The sequence below is a fragment of the Hypanus sabinus genome, chromosome 10, assembly GCF_030144855.1.
Source record: "Hypanus sabinus isolate sHypSab1 chromosome 10, sHypSab1.hap1, whole genome shotgun sequence".
Lineage (NCBI taxonomy): Eukaryota > Metazoa > Chordata > Chondrichthyes > Myliobatiformes > Dasyatidae > Hypanus > Hypanus sabinus.
This window is the reverse complement of record NC_082715.1, coordinates 105,698,834-105,715,963: the sequence shown is the minus strand read 5'-3', so window position 1 is coordinate 105,715,963 and position 17,130 is coordinate 105,698,834. Positions and strand designations below refer to the sequence as shown.

General features: G+C 41.9%; 1 protein-coding gene across 2 annotated transcripts in view; it reads left to right on the top strand.

The window, feature by feature from the left end:
* The window catches only part of LOC132400931 (ensconsin-like), a 151,365-nt gene that overhangs the window by 120,947 nt on the left and 13,288 nt on the right, over nt 1-17,130 (top strand). For both annotated transcript variants that reach the window (XM_059982507.1, XM_059982508.1), the window contains exon 13: nt 11,165-11,266. In XM_059982507.1, coding sequence (XP_059838490.1) covers nt 11,165-11,266 — 102 coding nt within the window. The remainder of the gene's footprint in view (nt 1-11,164; nt 11,267-17,130) is intronic.

Below are 17,130 nucleotides of genomic sequence, written 5' to 3'. Positions count from 1 at the left end.
TCTTTCTAGCAAGATTTCACCAAAACAAGATAAAATAAAGAAAAAAGATTGAACAAATTCACCCTAGTGGGTATCCTGTCCCTTTAACAAACGTAAACAATTTGCTCCATCATAACTTGCTACTCATTGTCAGGTTTCATTCTTGTGCTTTATGATGGATAACAACTAGTTCTTACTTGCCACAACTCAGCCGTCAAAAATTATCATGATATGCAATCACGTACTAGCAGCCATTCTCATCTAATAATATGCTCATCTTACTGCAGGATTGCAACTTGTTGTCATGCCATATTATGAGTATAGTAGATTCCAGTTAATTGGGACTTATCAGGACCAGTACATTCTGACCCAATTAAGTGGCTGCTCTAATTAGCCAAACTGCCATTTTACTGAATAACAAATTATGTATTTAAATGAAATGCAGAGCACGAACAACCCTGCTACAGTACTATATAAAATGGTAGTTTCTAATAGTTATCAGCTGAGGAATTCATCCATAGTGTATGCTGCCATGTTCTTTAGATTAACTGAACAAAATCAGTGCAGACACCTACTATAGAAAATGGACTGCAGTTATAAAATGCTTTTGATTATTGCATCCTCCAAGTCTTCATTTTCACTGTAACATTCAAAATAATTGTTGATACCTTTGAATTCTTTAGTGCTTCAAATTTGTTGAAGTAGTGAAATTGTTTCATTTCCATTTCTGGCATTTTATGGGGATCAGGCAGGAGAATGGGGTTGAGACAGAAATGGGTCAACCATGATGAAATGGTGGAGCAAGCTCAATGGCCAGATGGCCTAATTCTGCTGCTATGTCTTATGGTCTAATTAATTTAGTCCTCCTCACCATTCAAAGCAAACAAATAAGGAGAAAAAGACAATATCCTTTTGATAATGCATCGCGTGACATGATGCTTGTAAAATTCATCCACATTGCTGCAAAGTTAAATTACCATGTCTGCATTTACACTTCTTCCAATCTGGTGTATTGTATTTGGGTCTTGTAATGTAGTCTTCTGTGCACTGGAGAAACCAAGCACAGATTGGACACCTTAAAGCTCTTCGCTTCTTTCTTAATTCACTAATCTCATCAACACTGGAGATCTCCCATCCACTGCCACCAACCTTATAGTTCCCTTACCCTGCATTGCTCATTTCTACCTTGTCCAAAGACCGGTCTGTCCAGGAAGGTCCATTGTTTTTGCCTGCTCCTGCTCCACTGAACATAGCTAGACTCCATTCTATCTCCCTTGAATTCATTTCTTTCCCACCTACAATGGCAACAATTCACATGCCCTCAATCTCCTCAACGGCTTTCAATTCCCTGGTCCTGACTGCCTTATTTTAACCATGGATGCCCAGTCCCTGTATACTTACAACCCCCACTAAGAAAGCTTTAATGTTCTCTGCTTTCTTGGCAACAGATGCAACCAATTCTCCTTTTCCTTCACCATCATCCTCCACTTAGCGGAACTGGCACATCTCACTTTCTCCAAACTCAAAGGGTAGTGATGGTTCTGGTTACCTGCTAAAGCTATGCCTGCCTCTTTAGCTATGTGGAACAGTCCATGTTCCAAGCCTTCTCTAGTAATGCTCCCCAACTCCTTCTGCGCTACATTGACAACTGCATTGGTACTGCTTCATGCATCCATATGGAGTTCGTCAATGTTATCAACTTTGCCTCCAACTTCCACCCTGCCCTTAAATTCACTTGGTCCATTTCTGACATCTCTCTCCCCTTTCTCAATCACTCTGTCTCCATCTCTGGAGGCAAATTGTCCACCAATATCTTTCATAAACCTACTGATTCCCATGGCTATCTTGACTTATACCCTTCTCCACCCTTTCTCCTGTAAAATTGCTATTCTCTTTTCTCACTTCCAACTCTACTGCATTTGTTCCCAGGATGAGGTTTTCCTTTCTAGGACATTATAGATGTTTTTCAAAGAATAGAGTTTCTCTTCCTCGAATATTGATGCTGCCCTCATCTACATCTGAATTGAATTGACTTACTTACAACCTTCATATTCACGAGGAGTAAAAATCTTTACGTTGTGTCTCTATCTGAATGTACGATGTGCAGCTTATAGTAATTTATAATAAATAGTATGTACAATAGGAGAGCCAATATAACATAGAAATACAATTATTTCAACATGAATTTATCAGTCTGATGGCCCATTGGAAGAAGCTGTTCCGAAGTCCGTTAGTCCTGGCTTTTATGCCGCAGTACCATTTCCTGGATGGTAGCAGCTGGAACAGTTTGTGGTTGAAGTGACTCGGGTCGCCAATGATCCTTCAGGTCCTTTTTACCCACCTGTCTTTGTAAATGTCCTGAATAATGGAAAGTTTACATCTACGGATGTGCTGGACTGTCCGCACCGCTCTCTGCAGAATCCTGCGATTAAGGGAGGTACAGTTCCCATACCAGGCAGTGATGCAGCCAGTCAGGATGCTCTCAATTCTGCCCCCATATACAGTTCTTAAGATGTGGGGGCCCATACCAAATTTCAACTGTCTGAGGTGAAAGAGGTACTGTTGTGCCTTTTTCACCACACAGCCGGTGTGTACAGACCACGTGAGATCCTCGGTGATGTGTATGCTCCTTCATTTCTCAGACATCCACACCCACTCCATCTTCCCATTGCCTTAACAGGGATAGAGTTCCACCTTTCCCCATGAGCTTCTGCATCCAACACATCATTTGCCACAACTTCCATTATCTTCAATGGGGTCCCACCATCAAACATATCTGTACCTCCCCCCCTCTTTCTCTGCTTTCCACAGTGATTCCCTTGTTTATCCATTCCTCCCCACTAATCTCCTTCCTGGTACATATCTCTGTAAGTGACAAATACTATAGGAGGCTATTAACTCCTCCCCTCACCTCCATTTAGAGCCCCAAGCAGTCCTTGCAAGTGAGGCAACACTTCACCTGCAAATCTATTGGGGTCTCCTACTATATCAGCTGATCCTCTGGGGCTTCCTTACATTGGTGAGGCCCATCATAAATTGGGGGACCACTTTGTCAAGCACCTCCACTCCATCTGCAAAGAGCAGCATTTCCCGGTGGCAAGCCATTTTAATTCCTATCCCCATTCCAACATGTCAGTTCATGGCCTCCTCTTCTGCCACAATGAGGCCATTCTCATATTCCATCCAGGTAGCCTCCTTCAACCTGATAGCATAATCACTAAGTTCTCCTTCTGGTAACTTTGTTTTTTCTCCCCATTCCCTCTTCTGTTCCCCACTCTGGTCCCTTACTTCTTCACATCTCCTCATCTGTCTATCTCTTCCCCAACCCTCCCAAGTGCCTCTCCTCCTTCCCTTTCTCTTATGGTCCACTCACCTGTCCTGTCAGACTCCTCCTCCAGCCCTTTGCTTTTTCCATCTTTCACCTCTCAGCTTCTTATTTCATCACTGGTCCCATCCCCTCCCCTTCCCACACACCTGGCGTTAGCTATCGGCTTTAACTTGTCCTCCTTCCCTTCTGATCATTTTTTATTCAGCCATCTTTCTCCTTTGCAGTTCTGATTAAAGGGTCTTGGCTCTTTATTTATTTCCATAGATGCTGCCTGAACCGCTGAGTTCCTCCAGCGTTTTGTGTGCATTGCTCTGGATTTCCTGCATCTGCAGAATCTCATGTTCACTTATTGGGTTTATAGAGCTCCTACATTATTGGGTTTATAGGCATGTCCCTCAGCCTCACCATTCAGCACTGTGCAAAAGTCACATGTAAACAAAAATTATGTAAAACGAAGATGCTTTCAAAAATAATGAAATGTAAAGCTTCTAAAATATAAAAAAAATACTATAAAAATGATAAACTGTAAAAAGTGAAATCAAATCAGTATTTGATGTGACCACTCTTTGCCTTGAAAACTACCTCAGTTCTCTTAAGTGCGCTCTAATGCAGTTTTATAAGAAAATCAATTGGTAGGCTATTGGAAGCACCTCGGAGAACTTGCCACAGTTCTTCTGCAGACTTTGGCTTTCTTTTGTTTCTCCAAGACAGCCTCGATGATGTTGAACTCAGGGCTCTGTGGAGGCCTTACCATCTAAAAACATATATTAAAAAATTCTAGGGCGCCTAAAACTTTTGCACCGTATATGACACACGACATAGACAATGAAGCTTAATGTGCTGGTAAATGTCTCATTAAGTCATGTGGACTTATCAAAAATATCCCTTTTCCTGTAAACTAACATATTTGAATTACTCCAGCTTCCATGCACTAGTTGGGGTAGAAGTAGGAGGAGAAGACAGATGAATGTATGACTGGAGATGGTTCAGGAGGGAAGGATTCAGATCCTTGGACCATTGAGATCTATTCTGGGGCAGAGTGATGAAATGGACTTGAACTGAGTGAGGCTGATATCATGACGGAGAAATTTGGTAGATTATTCCAGGAAAGATTAATTGAACCCCACAGTGGAATGGTAGTGTGGCAGTTGAGAATGTTGTTAAAGAAATTCAAGAAAGCAAGCCTCTAGGCAGGACAGGGAGAGAAAAGGTAAGGTCTCATAGACTAAACTGCCATGTATTTCAATGCAAGGAGTGACAATTAAGGCAAATGATATCGGGAATGGATAAATAAATGTGATTGTGATATAGGTATTACATAAGCATGGCTGAGGGATAAGCAGGACTGGCAGCTCAGTGTTCTGGGGTACAGATGATACAGGCATGATAGGAGTGGAGGTAAGAGAGGGAAAATAGTGTTTTTGATCGGGGGAGGGGGGGAACATCATGGTCGTACTATGAGCAGAACTTGAGGGAATGTCCAGTAAGGCTATGTGGGTACAACTTCGAAACACTGATGGGATCGTAGTATGGCACTCCAGTTGTCACTGGGAATGTAAGGAGATCACAGATACTTGGAGGAATGATAGAGATGTAGTAGTTGATTTTTAAATTCCCCAATATTAATTAGGACTGCCGTTGTGCTAAGTGATTAAGATAGAGCAGAATTTAAGTGTAACAAACAGAAAATGCTGAAGGAGCTCAGCAAGTCAGGGTGTATCTGTAGAGAAGAATAAACAATTGTTGTTTTGGATTGAGTCTTTTCATCAGGACTGGAAAGGAAAGAGAGAGAAGCCAGAACAAGAAGGTGTGGAGGGAGGGAGGAGAAAGGATACAAGCTGGCAGATAAGGTGATGGAAAATCTCAAAAGATATTAAAAACAAAGGATAACAAGGGAAACAATGAGGCCCTTGATGATCAGTGCACATCCATGTGTGGTACCATGGGAGATGAGCAAGATTTTAAATGAATACTTCACATCTGTGTGTACTGTAAAGAGGGTTTTGGAATTGAGACAATTCTGGTAAGGGGTGGTGATTGACATTAAAGCTAGATGAGTAGATGTTGGTGCCCTGGAGGTGCATGAATGTGGATATATCTCTATGACTGTCCAAGTGTACCCTAGATACATTTGTGGGACCAATATTCTTACGGGCAGGTTTGGAGGAGCTGTTGGAGGGTTTAAACTAATATGGCAGGGGTGGAAACTGAAGTGAAAGGACTCAGGATAGGACGGATGGTAAAAAAGCAAAGATAGCATGCAGTCAGACTGTCAGGAAGGTTAGGCAGATGATGGGACTAAATTATCAGTGCTTTAAGGATGCAGAATCAAAAAGGGTAGCAAATGCAGTACTGTACTCAGTGTTATATCTCAATGCATGGAGTTTAAGAAATAAGTTGGATGAACTTGTTGCACTATTACAAATTGTCAGGTATGATGTTGTGGCCATCACTGAATTGTGGCTGAAGGATGGTTGTAGTTGGGAGCTGAATGTTCAATGTTGTATCGGAGGGATAGGAAGGTAGGCAGAGTGGTGGCGTGGTTCTGCTGGTAAAGAATGGCATCAAATCAGTAGAAAGATATGGCATAGGACTGGAAGATGTTGAATCCTTGTGGGTTGAGTTAGGAAGTTGCAAGAGTAAAAGGATGTTAATTGCAGTTTTATACAGGCTTCCCAGCAGTAGCTGGGATGTGGACCACAGGTTACAACAGGAAATAGAAAATGCATATCAAAAGGGCAGTGCTATGATAGTCATGGGCGATTTCAACATACAAGTCAATTGGGAAAATTAAGTTGATAATGGATCTCAATGAATGCCTATGAGATGGCTTTTTAGAGCGGTTTGTTGTTGAGCCTACAAAGGGATCAGCTATACTGGATTAGGAGTTATGTAATGAACCAGAGGTGATTGGGGAGTTTAAGGAAAAAGAACCCTTAGGAAGCAGTCATCTCAATATGACTGAGTTCAACTTGAAAGTTGATAGGAAGAAAGTAAGTCTGACAGTAGGGTATTTTGGTGGAGTAAAGGAAATTACAATGGTGTGAGGGAGGAGTTGGCTAGAGTAAATTGGGAGGAGCTACTGGCAGGGATGACAACAGAGCAGCAATGGTGTGAGTTTCTTGGAAAAATGAGGAAGGTGCAGGATAAACGGATTCCAAAAACAAATAAATACTCAAATGGCCAAATAATACAAGCATGGCTGACAAGGGAAGTCAAAACTAATGTAAATGCAAAAGAGAGGGCATACAACAAAGCAAAAATTAGTGACAAGATGGAGGATTGGGAAAGTTTTAAAAACCTACAGAGAGAAACTAAAATAATCATTAGAAGGGAAAGGATGAAATGTGAAAGCAAGGTAGCAAACAATATCAGAGTGGATAGTGAAAGTTCTTCAAGTATGTAAAAAAAAAGATGAGAATGGATATAGGACTGCTAGAAAATGAAGCAAGAGAAATAGTAACGGGGCAAGGAGATGGCAGATGAAATAAATGAGTATTTTACATCACCCTTCACTCGGGAAGACACGAGCAGTGTGCCAGATGTTAAAGGGTGTGAGAGAAGAGAAGTGAGTGCAGTTACTCACTCACTGAGAGTGAGAGTGAGTCAGGGAGAAGGTACTCAAAAGCTGAAAGACCTAAGGGTACATAAGTCACCAGGACCAGATGAACTGCACCCTAGGGTTCTGAAAGAGGTAGTGTTAGAGATTGTGGAGGCATTAGTAATGATCTTTTAAAAATCATTGGACTCTGGCACGGTGCCAGCGGACTGGAAAATTGCAAATATCACACCACCCTTTAAGATAGGAAGAAAGCAGAAGAAAGGAAATTATAGACTAGTTAGCCTGACCTCAGTGTTGGAGTTAATTGGTAAGGATGAGGTTATGGAGTACTTGGTGACACAGGACAAGATAGGACAAAGTCAGCATGGTTTCCTTAAGGGAAAATCTTGCCAGAAGAACCTGTTAAAATTCTTTGAAGAGATTACAAATAGGACAGATAAAGGGGATGCAGGGGATGTTGTGTATTTGGACTTTCAGAAGGCCTTTGACAAGGTGCCACACATGAAGCTGCATACGAAGTTAAGAGCCCATGGTACTACAGGAAAGTTGCTGGCATGGTTAGAGTACTGGCTGATTGATTGGAGGCAGCTAGTGGTGTTCCGCAGGGGTCAGTGTTGGGACCACTTCTTTTTATGCGGTATATCAATAATTTAGATGTTGGAGCAGATGGCTTTGTTTCCAAGTTTGCAGATGATATGAAGGTTAGTGGCAGATCAAGTAGAGTTGAGGAAACAGGTAGGCTGCAGGAGGACTTCGGTTAGGAGAACGGGCAAGAGAGTGGCAAATGAAATACTGTGTTGGAAAATACACGGTTGTGCACTTTGATAGAAGAAATAAATGTGCAGACTATTTTCTAAATGGGGAGAAAATCCAAAAACCTGAGATGCAAAGGGACTTGGGAGTCCTTGTGCAGAACACCCTAAAGGTTAACTTGCAGGTTCCTCACTAGGAAGGCAAATGCAATGTTACCATTCATTTCAAGAAGTCTAGAATACAAGAACAAGGATGCAATGCTGAGGCTTTATAAGGCACTGGTGATGCCTCACCTTGAGTATTGTGAACAGTTTTGGGCTCCTCATCTAGGAAAAGATGTGCTGGCATTGGAGAGAGTTCGGAGGAGGTTCACAAGGATGATTCTAGGAATGAAAGGGTTATCATACAAGGAATGTTTGATAGCTCTGGGTGTGTACTCGCTGGATGGTTGGGGGGTGGGGGAATCTCATTGAAACCTTTCGAATGTTGAAAGGTCTAGACAGAGTAGATGTGGAAAGGATGTTTCCTATGGTGGGAAAATCTTAGATAAGAGGGCACAGCCTCAGGATAGAGAGGTGTTCATTTAAAACAGATGCTTAGAAATTTCTTTAGTCAGAAGGTGGTGAATTTGTTACTACAGGCAGCTTTGGAGGCCAGGTCATTGGGTGTATTTAAGGCAGAACTTAGGTTCTTGATTGGACACGGCATCAAAAGTTATGGGGAGAAGTCCACGGAGTGGTGCTGGGGTGGTGGGGGGGGATGCGGATCAGCCCTGATTAAATGGTGGAGCTGACTCAATGGGCCAAATAGCCTAAATTTATTCCTATGTCTTATGGTCATATGGATGAAACTGTTGAGAGATTATTTTAAATCTTCCTTAGCTACAGGTAAATTACTAGAGGCTGGCAAATGCTTTGCCTTTATATAAGAACTGCAGGGTCAAGCCAGGGAGCTACAAGCCACAGAGTCTAATATCAGTTGTATATAAGTTATTGGAATGGATTCTGAGAGATAAGGTCTATCTGAAATTGGAATGGACAGCACTGATTAGGGTCAGAAGGCTTGACTTTTAGCATAGGAAAATGGTGTCTCCTGATTTGAGTTTATTGTTGAGATTGCCTAAAAGATTTAGAGCAGGAAGGTAGGCATTGCAAGGCTGGTCTGGGAGATTAAATCCAGGGTGAGCTAGCTAATTGGGTATAAAAATTGATTTGATGGGAGGATTCAGAAGGTGGTTGTGGAGGCCTATAACCAATGGTGTGTTGCAGAGGCTGGTGATGGGTCCCTCCCCGACTGTTAGTAATGTATGTTAATAGTTTAGATTAGAATATATGTAGCAGATTAAGTTCTTTTGTGGATTAAAGTAAAGTTGGTAGTGGTGGAGAATGAAGGAGGATGTCTACATAGGACATAGAATCGTACAGCACAGTACAGGCCCTTTGGCCCACAGTGCTGTGCCAACCCTTAAACCCTGCCTCCCATATAACCCCCATCTTAAATTCCTCCATATACCTGTCTAGTAGTCTCTTAAATTTCACTAGCGTTTCTGCCTCCACCACTGACTCAGGCAGTGCACTCCACGCACCAACCACTCTCTGAGTAATAAACCTTCCTCTAATGAACTTCCCACCCTTTACCTTAAAGCCATGTCCTCTTGTACTGAACAGTGGTGCCCTAGGGAAGAGGCACTGGCTGTCCACTCTGTCTATTCCTCTTAATATCTTGTATACCTCTATCATGTCTCCTCTCATCCTTCTCCTCTCCAGAGAGTAAAGCCCTAGCTCCCCTAATCTCTGATCATAATGCATACTCTCTAAACCAGGCAGTATCTTGGTAAATCTCCTCTGTACCCTTTCCAGTGCTTCCACATCCTTCCTATAGTGAGGTGACCAGAACTCAGCACAGTACTCCAAGTGGGGCCTAACCAGAGTTTTATAGAGCTGCATCATTACCTCACGACTCTTAAACTCTATCCCTCGACTTATGAAAGCTAACACCCCATAAGCTTTCTTAACTACCCTATCTACCTGTAAGGCAACTTTCAGGGATCTATAGACATGTACCCCCAGATCCCTCTGCTCCTCCACACTACCAAGTATCCTGCCATTGGACAGATGGAATTTAACTTGGACAATAGTGAATTGATGCATTCTGGGAAGATACACTAAGGGAAGGCGTACCCAATGCATGGCAGGGTGCTGGGTCTGTTGTAGAACTGCGAGAGCTAGGAGTGAAAGAACATGGTTGCCTGAAAGTGCTTGCTTTCACTGGATGGGCGTTGAGTACCAGTGTTTGAATATCATGTTACAGCTGGACAAGACAACATCTGGAGTATTACTTGCATTTCTATCCATACTGCAGATTAGAGAGAGTGCAGAAGAGATTTGTAAGAATGTTGCTGGGACTGGGGGGCACAGGTTTATGGCTGAGTAGGGGAAGGTTTAAAGGGGACTGAGAGCAGTAGGTCTATGGAGGAAGCTGGAGAGAAGTACAATTGCAATGTTTAAATTACATTTTGACAGGTACATAGATACGAATGTAAAGGGATACGAGTTAAATGAAGGGAAATGGACTAGCTTAGAAAGGTATCTGTGTCACCAGGGATGAGTTGTGCTGAAGGGAATTTATCAGTGTTGTACAACTTAGTGGCGCTATTTCTCCCTTTACCTTTTCTGCCAAAGGATCCCAGACACAAAACAATTCTTCTTTACCAGATTTCGTATGGCCTGTCTAGCAGTTTTTGTTTTTTTTTGTTTCTGTCATTATGTCAAAGGGTTAAATATTTATTTTATAAAAATGTAGCACTATCATGAGTCTTGATGATTTTGTTGGTGTCAAACAAGTACTAGCATTATGTAACAGTGACAAACTGAGATTTCATTTGATCTTGCTGAGACCTGGAAACCTTTTATATCCTGGATGCTAAAAGATGATTGAGAACAGCACTGGCTATGACTCCTAAGGTCATCTTAGGCATAGTTCCTCCATTTCAATTCTGGGACCTCTTGAAGATGCAGTGCTTTAAAACTAATTTTGGTGTATTTCTCTGGATATTCAACAAATGTGATTGTTCCTCAGTCCTTCCCAAGAATATATGAGCTAAATAAAACTGGGTTCAGCTCCTCATCTGCAGTAACTGACCATGCCTTTTACTGTCCAACCCTCAGAGATGAGTGGTAAGGCGTGGTAGTGAGTAGGCTACTGACAGCACGCCACTGACACCCTTCCCTTGAATGATCTGATAGGCAATATCAGGACTAAAGGCTGGGCCAGAATCTTGCAATCTGACAAAATTAATCTTTTTTAAATGTTCTAAGTTTATTCAAAAATGAAAATATTAAACCGCTAAGCAAGAAAACACAGTAAAATCTATAATAAAGCACAGTGGTCTATCTGGACCTGAACAAATGCCTGTTATTAGCAAGGTATTGGAAAGGGCATGGCGATATTCCATTTAATCAGCCTGATTGTTGATTATCAATCTAAATTTCTGCCTCATTAGGTTTCATTTTAAAGCTTGAGTGCATTTGATGTTTTTGTAGAAAGAGGAAGATGCTCGTGCTCGAGAGGAGGCTGAGAAGCTAAGGAAAAAACGTGATGAACATTTTCAAAAGGAAGAACTAGAACGTTTGGAAAGAAAGAAGGTAAAGTTTAACAATAAAAGTAACACACAGTGCTGGAGGAACTCATCACGTCAGGCAGCATCTATGGAAAGGAATAAAGAGTCGACATTTCAGACTGAGGTCCTTCATCGGCATGATGTCCTTTACTATTGGCGATAATGAAAGTCGTGATTTTCATCCTCAGGGTGGCGAGGGACTATATTCATGTTAACTTTATTCAGTTGTTTGCCATTCTCTAGTTTTCAGGTCATTTTCCATTAGCAAATGGTTGTGTGCATATATCTACTGATGCTTCTGGACACATCATCAGTGATGTTCCTGGAGTCATCGGGTGTTTCGGGTCTTTCAACATCATACACCCTTCTCCAGGTGACCCACAATTTAAACAATGAAGTTCAGAATATTCATATTCAATTTTTCTACAGCTGCATTCTCTAGCAGGAGTTGTTTTTTGACAGCTTTGGGCCACTCTTTATTAAACTTGCTAACCAACTGAATCAGGTTAACTTTAGTGTATGTAGTAGTTTATAAAACTACTGTAAAAATGCAATTACTAATGTCTGATTAGTAATTTGTTGAGAACACAAAAATTGGCAAAGTTGTGAATAGTGAGGAAAGCAGAATATATATGATTTATCAGTTGCATATGTGGGCAGAGAAATGCCAGGTGCAGTTTAGTTGGACCAAATGCGAGGTATTGTGTTTTGGAAGGTCAAATGCAAATAAATAGCTGGAACATTGCGAGCATTGTTATACAGAGGGATCTTTGGGTGTAAGCCCATAGCTTCTTGAAAGTGGCAACATAAGTGGATAGGATAGTAAAGAAGGCATATGGCTTGCTTGCCATTACTAGACAGGGCATTGAGTATAAAAGTCATGTTGCAGCTGTATAAAACTGTATAATGTCACATTTAGAGTGTTGTGTGCAATTCTGGTCACCACACTGAAGGGGCAATGTGGGAAAGATTTACCAGGATGTTACCTGGATCGGACAGTATTGGCTATAAGGAGGGGCTGAACAAACTCGGATTGTTTTATCTGGAACATTGTTAAAAGTATATAAAATTACAATTGGTTATAGGTAGTCTTTTTTTTCCTTGAGTGGATATGTCAAATACTAGGAAACAGAGATTTAAAAGAAGAGCCAGGAATTAGTGGATGTGAATATGATAGCAATGATTGAGGTACTTAGACCCATATAAACAGGCAGGGACTGGGGGTGTATAATCCATTTGCAGGCAGATAGGGTTAGTTAGATTGACAACATGGTTGGTACAGACATGATGGGCCAAAGGGTCTTACTTGTGCTGTATTCATCTATGGTTGTTAATCTGTGGAACTTTTATTCTTCAGGTGATAGTGGAAGGAGAGTCTTTGTCTCATTTTGCCTTAAAATTGTCTATATTTTTGATAATGGGTAAAAGGCTATCGATAGAAGGTTGGAATGGGGAATTCGGACAGATTAAACATGATCTTATTGAAAAGAGGAGCTGAGTGTCTTCTACTACTTATTTATTTGTAATCACACCGGGTCTACTCCAAAGGATACGTCATCTATATGCTCAGTGGCAGGTTCCTAAAATGAACTCTTCTTGCAAAGCTTTGCTACAACAATAGATTACAGATGAACAGTTGTAAAGATAAAGATATTCTCAAAGGTTCCTCAGACATGTAATATCCCAATCAATTTATGGAACCCTTGCCCCATTAATCCCGGAAATGGGGAAGAACATTCAAAAGAGCAGACTTAAGGCAAACATTAAAATGGAAGGAGTGTATCATGTCTCAACACATCCATCTGTCTACTGGTCTCATCAGCTAGATCAGAATCTACAACCTGGAATAGTAGCAAGCTGTGCACTCTCCTTAGGGTCTCTCCACTTTGCATGTAAGCCATCATTTTTGCATATACACAACTATGTTATATCTGGCTATATTTGTGCCAATGGTTACCAATTATTCCATAATACCATAAGATACAGGAGCGTAATTAGCTAATTTTGTCTCATTGAGTCTGCTCTACCACTGAATCATGACTGTTACTTTTCAGCCCCATTCTCCTGCCTTCTCCCTGTAATTCTTAATCCCTTTTACCAATGAAGTACCTATCTCTCTCTGCCTTTAAATATTGGTGTTGGTATCAGCTTATTGTCACATGTACCAAGACAGAGTGTAAAGCTTGTCTTGCATACACATTGACTTGGTCTCCACGGTCTTCCATGGCAATGAATTCCACAGATTCACTACCCTCTGGCTATAGAAATTCTAACTCAATCTTGGTTCTAAAGGAATGCCTCTTTATACTGTGGCTGTGTCCTTAGACCTTAAATTCCTACTGGTGAAGCCACATCCACTCTATCCAGGTCTTTCAGTATTTGGTAGGTTCCGTTGAAATCTCCCCTCGTCATCCTGTACTCCATCAAATATAGATCTAGAACCTTCAAGAGTTCCTTTTATTTTAAGCCTTTTATTCCTGGGATCAGTTTTGTGAACCTCTTCTGAACCCTTGCCTTATATACAGGACTTAAAATATTCACAATATTCCAAATGCAGTCTGAATAATGCTTTATAAAGCCATAGTGCATCCTTGCTATAATATTAGAGTCCTCTCAAAATACTTTTGTTCCTGAGTATGTTTACTAGAGAATTCAGTGAGGTTGAAGATTTTGGCTTTTCATGTCCAAAGTCTTAGTTTGTTAGGAGTGGACGGGCTATCAAATGCAGCTCTGTTTAAACAAAGAAAAATGGGCAAAGATACAGGTTTTCCCAAAATTGCCTGCTAAATCTTCTTGCTTCTCCCAGAATGCTTTAGTGTGTACTCCAATGTTTCTTCCAATTAACCAGTTGGTGATCCTGTTGCCGTTTGCTATTTTTCAGATTTTATTTTAAAATATCCTTAAACTTAATTTAAACAGTTGTTTATTCCGGGAACCCAAGAAGTACCTAACTATTCCATCAATACGAACTGCTGCAGATGCTGGAAATATTGAGCAACAGATATTTGCTCAATTTCTCTGGCATCTTGTCGGGTAGCAGCTGTGCAGGAGAATAAAAGATGATGTTTCTGGTTGAGGTCCTTCATCAGGATGAAAATCTTGTCCTGAAATGTCATCTGTTTATTCCCCTCCACAGATGGCTGCCTGACTTCCTTTATGCGTGATACTGTGCTATTCACCAAAGTATTTTAATAGCCATTGTAGTAAGCTTTGAAAAGACCTCTCCTTTAAGCTTTGAACTTGCCATATTCAGTGTTTCAGCTTAATGAGATAACTCTATTCCGTGCAGATAGGAATTTCCTGTCAGGAAAATCTGAAGGAGATGGAATCTGTGTGTGCATTAGCACAGGTTGGTGCACAAACTCATCTGTAATTAGCAATCACCATTCTGTGGCAACTGAACATATTACAATTAAATGCTGGCCACGTTACCTGCTCAGGGATATGACTGTTATGTTCACCACTGTCTACGTGCCTGAATACCAAGGATTTCAGTGTCATCAGCTCTCTACATAACCTGCAGGACATTTTATCCCAATTTCACCAATGTGGCCACTAGGACAGTTAAGACCTTGTTTAATACAAACAGACATGGTACTTACAAAGCTCCCCCCCCCACCACCCCATGTCCTTATCTTGGCCCCAACTACATCTCCATACTGTTAATTCCAGCATAACGACTACTGCTGAAAATGGAGAAGCTAGTCAAGACGATGATCACTGTATGGCCTAATGAGGCAGCCTCTGTGCTTCAGGTTTGTTTTCAACGGATTGACTGGCAGATATTCGAGAGATCACCACAAACAGAAAAGATACAGACCTCGGGGGAATATGCCTCATCTGTCACTGGCTACAATCAAAAGCCCTGGCTGAATGCAGAGGTACGCTCCACGCTGAAAGCCTGGAGACAGAACAGCTCTCAGAGCAGCCTGAAGCAAAGAGTATTTTGGGCATCAAGAGGTCAAAGACTCACTACGCACAAAAAAGGAACACCTGGCCAATAATGAGCCTTGGCATATTTGGTTGGGCATCAAGGGCATTACTGACTACATAAGGAAAAATAGTGTGAACTGTACAAGTTATGCCTCCCTCCCTGGCGCTCCAAGCAACTTTATGCATGCTTCAAGCCCTGCAACACAATGCGAGCTACAAAAGCTAGCCGCCTTCCAGTGAGCAGCCTTTGTCTGTAAAAGCAGCAGACTTGAAAAGGACTCTGCCAGAGAGTCCATCTCTGTAGGGCAGCCAGGCCAAGTGCTCAGGGAGTGTGTCACTGATGTCATCACAAAAATCTTCAATGTTTCACTCATCCAGCTGCTGTTCCCACATGCTTCAAATCAGCCACCATCATCCCTGTAGCAAAGAATTCTACACCTTCAGAATGAAATGGTGGCTCTGATGACAATCATCATGAAATACTTTGAACGGCTGGTAATGGCACACATCTAAAGCTCCATTCCTGCCACACTGGACACTCACCATATGCTTATCAGCAGTACTGCTCTACAACATATGCCATATCATCTGTCATGCACTTAGCCCTGACAAGCTGAGGACAGAAGGACACGTCAGAATGCTGTTTCTTGATTTCAGTTCAGTATTTAATGTTATTGTCACACAGACCTTGATGAAAAACCTTCTGGTTTAAGATGGCACTGGTGAAGCATAGCCACTACATGCCAATAGCAAACAAAATTACAAGCTACTGTATTAATTCTGGAGTATGATCTCTGCAATCAATAGCTTGTTAACTTCCCTTTTGGAGTTGAGCTTTTGAACTGCCTGTATGAACTGGCATTTTCGAGGTGGGAACTGGAGTCTCAAAGGTGCAGGATAGTTGCGGAGTGGCATGTGTGGACTGAATTAAGGTGGCAGAGCCCAGGCCTAAGAGAGGGAATAGGCCAATGGTTTGCCATTGCTGGAGCAGACTTGTGGGCAAATCGATGTGGCAGAACCAAGGTGAGGCAGCGGGGCCTGGGCCCGAAAACAAGGAAAACCTGAAGTTTATTTGATTTATGTGTTGGAACAAATTGGAAAGATCAGGTTATGGGCTGAATCAAGGCAGTGATGTCCCGGCTTGAGAACGAATCAAAGGGAACAACCCAAGGTTTGGACGATTTAGACGCTGGGCCAATTTGAAAAGGTCATGGTGTCGGAGTCAGAGGCAAGGGACAGGCCAGTTCAGCTTGCTGCTCCACGAGGTTTACTCTTCTCTGCACTGAACTGAGGCTGTGGCCTGCAACTAATGGGCTCCTGAATTGGCCGTGGTGATAACAGGCTTCATGGCTGTGGGCTGTCTTCTGTGAACTTCAGTTCTGAATGTTAATTGCTTACTTTTCAAAGGTTCAAATTTAATGTTAGAGTAATGTATACAGTATAAATCCTGAAATGCTTTGTCTTCGCAAAAAATCCATGAAAACAGAGAAGTGCCCCAAAGAATGAACAACAGTTAAAACGTGAGAACACCAAAGAGCCACCCAGCAGCAGCAAGGAAACGATACTCCCTCCCCCTGGCAAATAAAGCACACCCGCTACTGAGCACAAGCGTCAGCTAAGCGATAGCGAAGATACAGACTTTGCGATTACTCCAAAGACTATCGCATTTCATCAGTAATTCAGCAACCCACAGGTTCTCTCTCTCTCTAATAAGGGAGTGAAAGGTGTCAACCATTTTCACAGTGAGCGGGAGACATAACAACAACCCGCTGGTTTACGATGTTAAAAAGTCTATTTCGTTGCTTTTTACGAGCTCTGTCCCTGAAGATTGCAAAGATCTCGGGTCTTCGGGCCCACAGCAAAAGATTTCCCGGCCTCCCCGGTGACCCAAGTCTCCTGTCATGACACCAACCCTCAATGCGCCCGTCTCCAGAGCCCCAAGACCTTAGGCTTCCA